This window comes from Arachis duranensis, chromosome 6 (assembly GCF_000817695.3).
Source record: "Arachis duranensis cultivar V14167 chromosome 6, aradu.V14167.gnm2.J7QH, whole genome shotgun sequence".
In the NCBI taxonomy this organism is placed as follows: domain Eukaryota; kingdom Viridiplantae; phylum Streptophyta; class Magnoliopsida; order Fabales; family Fabaceae; genus Arachis; species Arachis duranensis.
In genome coordinates this window covers 128,295-137,472 of record NC_029777.3, presented here as the reverse complement: position 1 = coordinate 137,472, position 9,178 = coordinate 128,295, and the positions used below count along the sequence as shown (strand labels likewise).

The following is a 9,178-nucleotide window of genomic DNA, read 5'->3' as shown; positions in this document are numbered from 1 at the left end:
TTGTATTTATATTTAATATTATAATTTTATTTCACATAAAACAAAATTTATTTAAATTTTAATATTATATACATATTATATATATATAACACAATTTTTTATCATTGTGTTTATATTTAATATTATAGTTTTATTTCACACAAACAAATATTATTTAAATTTTAATATTATATACATAATATATATTTAATATTATTTTTTTTAAGATTCTAATATATCTTTTTTTTCTGGATTTAGTACATGAATTTTCAACTTATTTTTATGTATTATTTATTTTAATTCTAAAGTCCAATAACTTTTTTTTGTACAGACATGTTGTTTTTAATATTTATATATTATTTTTTTATTTTGAACTTCAGCCCAATATCTGAGATTTACAAAAAAAATCTAAAATTTGTAAAAAAATGATTAACCTGATTAACAAGTTACCTTTTAAATCTAGACCATTCAAATAAAATATAATAAATAAAGAGTTCAAATTTAATAAATTCACAAGTGTGCAGCACTCCATATTTAACAAGAAGCGTTTAAAGATGAGCTTTGTTTTTTAGATCGTACTTTTTATCGCAAAGAACAAATAATTAGAACTTTCTTTAATTAAAAGAAACTTTCGTATATGACAATATATCCTATTTTGTAATCTTATTATTTATTTTCTTTTTAAATTTAGCCTCTACAACTATATACTTAAGAATATTTTGTTTATTTTATCTTCTGTAGTGACAAATACCTATTTAAAACCTTTTATAAAGCATGAAAAGTTGAAAACATAATTACGTCTTTTAAAATATAAAAACATATTTACAAATTTGATAAACTATAAGAACTACCAAATTAATTAAATCTTTAAATAAAAATTGACAAGGAATTACGAAATTGCATCCAAAATTCATTTCATTTTCGTTCCTTCGTAGTTTCAAAATTCAAATGAAAAGTATTTTTTATTTTTTATTATTTAAATTTAATTTTTTATTATAATTTTATATATTTATCTAATTTAATTATTTCTAATTAATATTCAAATAATTTGACCATTGACTCACTCAATAAACGACTAATCAGTCAATTATCAATTTAATTTTGATAACTATTAAAAAATTAATTTACAAATTAAAAAATAGAGTAATACGTCAAATTAATTTCAAAGAAAAATTGAGTCGTTACAAATTTTAATCACTAAATCAATACCAAAACTTTAATTTCGTTAGACAAACCAATTTTCATATGTAATCTTAAAATTTTTAAAATTATGGGATTAATTTAAAAGTGAGCTAAGATACAAAATAAGACAAGCCAAGAAACTATAGTCAGAAATACAAATAAAATAATTATATAAAAACAAAGATAGGGCTACAGTTATAGTTTTGAATTTTGACTACAGCCCACCACATAGTGTGTTTGATTTAGCTTTTGTAAATTAGAATTGAGTTTAATTTTTTATACTAAAATTGACTTTAATTAAAATTAAATTTGTTTTAACGTGATTTATATTTGGATATTTTAATTCAAAAGTAATTATAATTGATAAAATATTGTTTAGATAACAATGATCAAAATCACTTTTAAATGTAAAATTACCAAAAAGATAAAGATTAAATTAAACTTTTAATATTATTATTTTAATAATTTTTATATTACAGAATTTTAAATTAGAACATATTATTATATAACATAAAATACAAAAATGCATTACAATACATAAATATAAATATAACACTAATTTAATTGTAGAAGTATTAAGATTTGATCTACTTGATAAGAGTTTATCAGTGTACTTAAATTTGATCTCTGGATAAATTTTCTTACCTACATGTGTGTGCCACCTTTATTTCTTTGCAAAGCATGTATGATATTCTTAACAAAAAGAAATGACATTGAAAAGCTTGTGAAGACATTCTAATACATATCAAAACTTGTTGGCATGTTGAATCAGAGGTAAACAGACAGCCTTGCCTTTAGAATAAGTCAAAACATATCAATTAATTTTATTTTAGGTCAAATACATATTTTTCTTGAAGTCTATCATAATATTTCCATCCTAGCTCAAATACATATTTCTCTTGACGAGTGGTACACGGTAAAACCTATTTTTATTTTTTAATTTGAAATGAACTAGTATTTGACAAATTTTAAAACAGAAAAAAAATTTCAATACAAAAATTATTTAATAAGCAAAATTATGACAGAAGAAAAAATTTTAACTTGATTGTTGAAGATGAAAAAAATGTGTGAAAAAGAAAATAATTGAAAAATAAATAAAAATGATCTTACATGTAAAAAAAATCGATGGAGGAAGGTGAAAAAAATAGTTGAAAAATAAAATAAAAATGACTCTATATGTCAAAAAAAGGGTAAAAAAGACAATTGAGAGAATAAATTTTACAATTAATTTTCAACCAAAATATTCCTTCAAGTAAAATTCATGTTGGAAAAAAAAACATCCAAACAAGTTTGCTCCAATATTAAACTGAACGCTAAACAAAACATATACATCATAGTACCAACACGTCGAAAATTAAGTCTGCATTACTTCTGACTTGAAATTCCGAGTACCATATCCAATCTGCTCGATCATAAATAGAATATTGTTGCATAATCTAGAAGCCGAATGCATTAGGAGATAAAACAAATTTTACGAACCAAGTATCAAAAAAAATTCTAGAACTCAAATTGGGAAGAGTACAAAAAGAGCTCGACAAGGTCATGAGAACCGCACATCAGGCAACTCAATGCATTGTACCCTCCATTGAGGGCCAGAATGAGATCAGCTTTCAACAGATGGGAACAGGGTGATTAACGAGGGTTCCTCGAGGATGACCAGGTTGAAGATGACCTGGAACCCACACCAGAACCAAATGCTGATCTGCGATCTTCACCACGACCCCACCTGTCACCATCCGGCCGGCTGCTACTGTTACTCCAGCGGTCTGTTTCAGGAGGAGCAGCTGCACCCTCAGGTTTCTCACGGCGGAACCTAGGGACATACTTCCCTGGGGCTGGTGCAGCAGCAGCGGCAGCTGCAGCAGGAGCAGCAGATCCAGACTCAAGTGGGCGTGCAGGAGTCTCAGTAGGCCTTGAAGCTGGCTCGGCACCTCTTCCCAACAATGCCTCTCTTCTTTGTCTTTCCTTTTCTTCCAGTTCCCGCTCTCTTTGTCTCTGTTTCTCTGCTATCTCTTCCAATTTTGCTAATCGTTCAGCCTCTTCCTTCCTTCGCCTCTCAGCCTCTGTAGGATGAGAATAATACAAGTTTGGTAAAGATGAGACGTTTGAAATTGCATAAAAGAGATGGTAACATCTACGAGGTACCAAATAGCCGTTATATTGATGCCAGGGAGAACAACCACATGGAAAAAGTTAAATTTGGTGTAGCAACTATACAGACATTTAATTGCCTGAAAATTTAACGTTACTAAAGTATTCACAAAAAGTTTGGACTTCAGTCTTTAATCTGTTCTAGGACAGAGTTAAAAGTACATACCTTCGCGCTTCCTTGCTTCTTCCTCCTCGCGCAACTTTTGCTGCCTCTCTTCTTCCACATTCAGATAATACTTCCACTTCCTCAATCTTTCCCGGTCCTGTTTCCTGGACTGTAATATCCTAGAGATCCGTTCCTCCGTTTCCTTCCTCAATCTGTCAAATTCAGCCTGGCGTCGACTAACAACTTTCTCTTGATATATCTCCTACATAGAAAAATAACAACAAAAGCATCAGCTTAAGATGGTGACGATTGAACAGGGGCAAAGCCCAGATGCTGACAATACTTACTTTATTGCCAATCATTCTGGCAAGCCTCTCCTTCTCCTTGAGATCTCCTTCATGACGTTGTCTACTCAATTCAATCTCTTGCTGCATCAAATTAACATTGAATCCATTCAATGCAAAACTAAAACTAACTACAATGATAATGCCATGTGGAAGCTAATGTGCATTAAAAAAAAAACCTACTAATTTAAATGTTTCCAAGGGGTGAAGGAGTAATGACACAAGCATGAATTTAATTTTAGCAAACGAGAATCCAACACACCTGCTGTTCATGCTCATGAAGAATCTTCTCTTCCTCTTGGCGCTTTACATATGCAGCATGAATCAAGGGAGCAGCCTCTTCCCTTTTTGCCCTTTCCAAATAATCCATGGTTTTTGCCAGTTTTTGGAGTTTTTTCTCCATTTCCTGTCTTTCTCGGAGTTGTTCATTCAACGTCAATTCCATCAAGGCTTGCTTGGTAATTTTATCCTAGAGAGGATAGGATTTACTGTCAAAATCTTTAATACTAACAAATCACTTTAATACAAGGAATCACTCAAACCTCAACTTACCCCCTCAATAAGTGGCTTTTTCCCCTTAATGTTTTTAAATTTTTTCTCAGCTTCCTCAAACAAAGCTTTAGCTTCTTCCTTTTCTCTTTCCTCTATCTCTTGGCGGAGCCTCTCATTTTTCCTCTGCTCAAATTCAGTTGCAACTCTCAATTTTTCAGCCTCTTCGTTCATTTTCTGCACTCTTAACCTCTTTGATTCTTCCTCACGCTCCTTCAAGAATAGATGTTAATGTAAGCACAAAAAAACACATAAACTCATGAATATGATAAATCACATGATCATACCATTTCCAGAAGCTGCCGCTCTTGTTCTTCTTTCCTCTTCTCAATAATAGATTTTCGAGCTAGAAGTCGTTTATGTTCCTTGGCAACAACCTCGGACAAAGTTGGAAGCAAAGCTCCAATCTCTAAAAAAGGAGGAAAAAAAAAAACTCTGTAAGCAAGTGTAAATTGAGCAAGAAACAATATTGATAAACATCTAAAAACTGTCCAACAATTACCATTTCCCATCTCAACCATAGTATAGATCATCAAAAGTTTTAAAAATCCTACAGGAATATATTTAACCGTCGCTAATTTCATTTAAATTATAATGTAAACTAATTCAGCAAAATATATTATTGATCGAAAGGAATGTGTATGAATATGACATAGTATAACATGCAATAAAATTTATTGGTAATGTCAAGCAGGGGAACTTCTAACAAGTGATCCCCTTACATCATAAAGCCCTATTCCAGGAAACATGGCCATACTAAGGTGCACATACCATTTTGCAGAAAATTACAACATTTCTCATGTGGTCAACTTTCATTGAAAGAAACTTCTGTTTAACAGCATCAACAGAAATCTTCTCCACAACAGAAAAATCAAAAAATGGGATCATGCCAGATAAGGTCTCAATCTTCATACTCTGGTACACATTAGACACCTAGAAGACCAAAATGTGCATTAGTATAACAAACTCAAATTAAAACATTTACTTCCCACAAGAAAAAAAAAAGAAAAAAATGAAATTGCACCTGCTGGAGCAACCTCAAGGTAGCTAACTTTTCTAGTGCAGGGACGTATTGAGACAGCTGCACTTCTGGGACAGATGAAGCAGTGGAAAGCTTACCACCTAACTTTGATATTTTAGCCAACAAGGGCTGCACTTTTACTGCAAGATCTGAAGGAAGGAATTCATGTTCAAAAATGTTGTAAATATCCTTCACTTCCTGGGTTACACAAGACATCACGCCCTTGGACGCCTGTAAATGAACAACCCAAAGATACAAACTTCAGACAAATTATACCATAATTACTCAAATCACCGCAGTTAAATTTTGCTGTTACTCTTGTAATCAAGACTAGATGTTGACTTGGTAATTAATGACATGGTGAAAAGAATATTTACATATACGTGAATATAGAAAACAAATCAACGAATGTTGACTTGGCAAAATTATAACAAATGATTCTTGATGCAGCAACTGGGAATTCCATCAATAAATATCATCAGTCTATCAGTCAGTGCCTACATCTTTGTTTTGGTTAAACAATCAAAGTTCTTGACAAGCTAGTAGTTCAGGCTGGGCTTACACGAGTAGCACTGCACATGTAATCAACCTAAAATCTTATACAATTTTAAGCAAGTAATGACACGTATAATTTTACAAAAATAGGAGTATTACCATCACTTTTTTTCAATAACAGTAAACTTCATTGCATAAATAATATTTCAATCTTATTTGTGACTGGCTAATCCACATAATCTCTATTCTAAACACAGCAAAATTATACAGAGTTATAACTGATTAATCTGAAACAATCACAAACTTAAAAAACTAATATGTAACGTACATAATGGGGATTGAAAGCGGTTTGGTGCATAATTTAGTGTTCTTAAAATGCCCTTCATCACATATATTCATAAAAGAAAATACATTTTTCTATCTAAGACTTGAACTCAAGACCTATTAGTTAGAGTGCAAGGTACTTATCATCTTAACTAATCTCGCATTTAATAAATAAAAAGGTGGATTAATAGGCTCGTTGCTGCTTATTAAAACACTAGTACATTTATAATTTGGTAGTCACCCATATTGAAGAAGACATTCACCTCAAGATTACCACACAAAAACATATAAGGAAAGAAAGAAAGAAAGACAGAGAATATAAAATCAAATACACAGTAAAAATCATGGTAGTGTCCAATATATCTCCATCCTTGTTTTGCCATGGCATGGCATGGTACTCATCCTTGATTTGGCAGGGGCAGAATAAAAAATTATGTACAACACTCGGAACGTAATTTTTCTTTCAAATAGATCCCCATGATGCAAATTGAAAAGAAATCGTAAAAAAAAAATTCTGAAAACAAATATCTTACCAGTTCAGCAAGAAGTGATGATCTTGAGAGCTGGGAAATGGCAAAAGTTTAACCAGAGAAGAAAACAAAATGTAAGTCAGAAAATGAAAATTTCTACGTAAAGGTAATAAATTAGGCCAAATTTTTCTTGTGACTTTTGGATTTCAATTAGGTTAAGTAAAATACCATTTCTCTGCTTTCAGGTTTAGTTTCCATATTAAACCCAATAAGATTAGACATCCTCAAATTTCTCTCCTTTTCATGTTCTAGTTCCAAATGAGATGCTCCATGAGTGCGATCATGAGGAGGCACCGAAAGTGCAGCCAGAGCAACTGATGAAGCTATTAATTGCAAATCCTTCTGACTCAGATTCTTATTGAAGCTCTTTTGCAATAAAAATAGCCTGAACCATGCATATGCTTGATATAGATGACTTGAGCCTATCCAAAATATTTCTGTCAACTTAGCATAGTAAACAACCATCAAAGATGGCTTCGGCGTCTTCTTGACCAAGCACATCAGTCCGTGTATATCTTCAACAGATCTAAAAGCTTCCTACAAATGGGTAAGCAAATTATGATGTTATATTTGCTAACAATCTTTTGGTGTCAAACCTAGTTAAAATAACTTGTGATTCACATCTAACCTGCCAAAGTTCGAGTTCTGTTGCAATTTTCAGCTGCTCAAATCTTGTATCCAGATACAGTTGCAAGCTCTCAGGAGCTGAAAGATCTGGTCTGTCACGTTGATCACGATACTTGTTAAGATTGGCCAAATGGTTTCTTATGATTTCGCATAGTCTGCGGAACTCTGTGGTTCGCTTATATTGCTTACAAAACTGAAAAGCCCGATGAGCAGTCATCTGTGCATATTGTTGAGACTATTAGAAACTAGATTTAAAAAATAATAACGAGAATGCAATCTTAAATTATCATTCTTTACAAGCAAGTGTACAATATGAGATGACAACAACATCAAGTACCATGGGTCACTTTGCACAGTCAAATGTATAAACCTAATTATAGAGGTAAACTCCGACATGTAATGAGTAATTCAGACAAAGTAAAAAGCAGGAAAACTTACAGCATATAAAGTTTCTAGCTTTGAGTTGTTGCGCAATATTTCAAGCACAGTCCTATATGTTTCCCAAAGAAATTTAAACCAAGGGGTAACAAGCTCCCGATCAGATCTGTCCTTTCCTTTCTCCCCACTGACATAGCTCAGCATCAAGTCCTCTGGCCTTTTATCAGCCTCTAAATCATCAACATCAAGAGCTTCTTCCAATGCCTGTGCCTGGCTACGGGCTTGTTCAGCTTTTTCAGTGGATAGGTGCATGAAGTGCTTGATAACCTCCTCCAGGGAGCTAACATTCACTTGCTGGCATATGATACGGTACTGAATGAGCCCGTCCTTTGCAAACCGTCCCTTACGCATGTCTACACAGAGTTCCACATACTTGAACATAATCCTTTCGAGGGTCTTCTGCCATGCCCTGTACCTTTTCGAGGTAATAAGATCGTGCAGTGTCTGCAGAGCATCCTGCTTCTGCCCAACATTGATCAATTCTGTGCATTGAAATTAACAGATTACATTCTTTATTCGAAACAAGGGCAAACATCAAGTGAATAAACCACGGAAAGTTAATGAAAAATCTCTTGAACAAACCTTCAGCCCTTTTGAGGGCATTCTCAGGCTTCAGGAACGAAGTCATATTCGGAATTCAGAGACTGTCAAAACACAGAAAAGAAAATAAACAAACAGCATTACGAGGCGAAATCTTAGGTGAAATTTCATACAAACACGGATTGGAATTAAGTAAAGAAGATAAAATTCATAAACCTAGGAATCAAGTAATAACGAACTAAGTTCTAGACGACCAAAAAGAAAGAAAATATAATCAGATTTAAAACGAAAATTAACGATAAGATGGATGATCTCAACAATAATAAGACAAACCCTAAGAGTTCTTTGATGGTGCGCCGCTGTCACTGAAGAAAGTGCAGCCTAAGAATAACACAAAAATTAGGATTTCAGTAATATGCATAAATCGAAAAACATGCGAATAAGAATAGAGAAGAAAAATAAAAGACAAAAACAAATGATAGAGTGTGATAGAAAAGAGAACCAGAGAAGAGATAGGGCGCGCCGTATAACCTAGAAGCGGGGGAGTGTGGAGAGCAAAGAGAAGGGGAAGAGTGTGAAGTAGAAACAGGGGAATTGCAGTGCCGCGCGTGCTTACCCTAGTTACTATCTCTCAGCCCAATCTTTTAATATCTTTTTTTTCATATACGGGCCTATTCAATTTATTTTTGGTGACTATGCGGGACTGTTCAACATGGATGACACACACGGGGTCCATCTAAAAGTTTAAATTCATAATTCATCGGTGACAACAAAAAATTATAAATGATTCGTATATTTATATATATTTATATTTATATATAAAAGATTTTTTGGGTGACCTCCTAAATTTTTTTTGTTTTCGTTATGTATAAAAGATTATTGACTATAATTT

The 9,178-nt window shown here is 32.6% G+C and overlaps 1 protein-coding gene across 1 annotated transcript; it reads right to left on the bottom strand.

Annotated features, from left to right (window-relative positions):
- Nucleotides 1–2,508: 2,508 nt before the first annotated feature.
- Nucleotides 2,509–8,932, bottom strand: LOC107491680 (eukaryotic translation initiation factor 3 subunit A). The gene is made up of 15 exons (XM_016112573.3): nucleotides 8,789–8,932; nucleotides 8,620–8,667; nucleotides 8,329–8,390; nucleotides 7,747–8,228; nucleotides 7,310–7,525; nucleotides 6,850–7,218; nucleotides 6,685–6,714; nucleotides 5,336–5,563; nucleotides 5,079–5,244; nucleotides 4,599–4,798; nucleotides 4,315–4,524; nucleotides 4,025–4,231; nucleotides 3,766–3,846; nucleotides 3,479–3,680; nucleotides 2,509–3,224 (listed from the first exon to the last, which is right to left on the bottom strand). Exons 3-15 carry the CDS (start codon nucleotides 8,372–8,374, stop codon nucleotides 2,794–2,796), a joined length of 2,868 nt encoding a protein of 955 aa, XP_015968059.1. The 5' UTR covers nucleotides 8,375–8,390; nucleotides 8,620–8,667; nucleotides 8,789–8,932; the 3' UTR covers nucleotides 2,509–2,793.
- Between the last annotated feature and the right edge of the window lie 246 nt (nucleotides 8,933–9,178).

What these genes read in the sequence shown, in the direction of transcription:
- LOC107491680 (XM_016112573.3), bottom strand. Translation starts at nt 8,374, where the DNA reads ATGACTTCGTTCCTGAAGCCTGAGAATGCCCTCAAAAGGGCTGAAG. An exon ending in CCTTGAGGTTGCTCCAGCAG is followed by an intron (nt 5,245 to 5,335) that starts GTGCAATTTCAT and finishes TTGGTCTTCTAG; the next exon opens with GTGTCTAATGTGTACCAGAG. An exon ending in AAAAGCCACTTATTGAGGGG is followed by an intron (nt 4,232 to 4,314) that starts GTAAGTTGAGGT and finishes TATCCTCTCTAG; the next exon opens with GATAAAATTACCAAGCAAGC.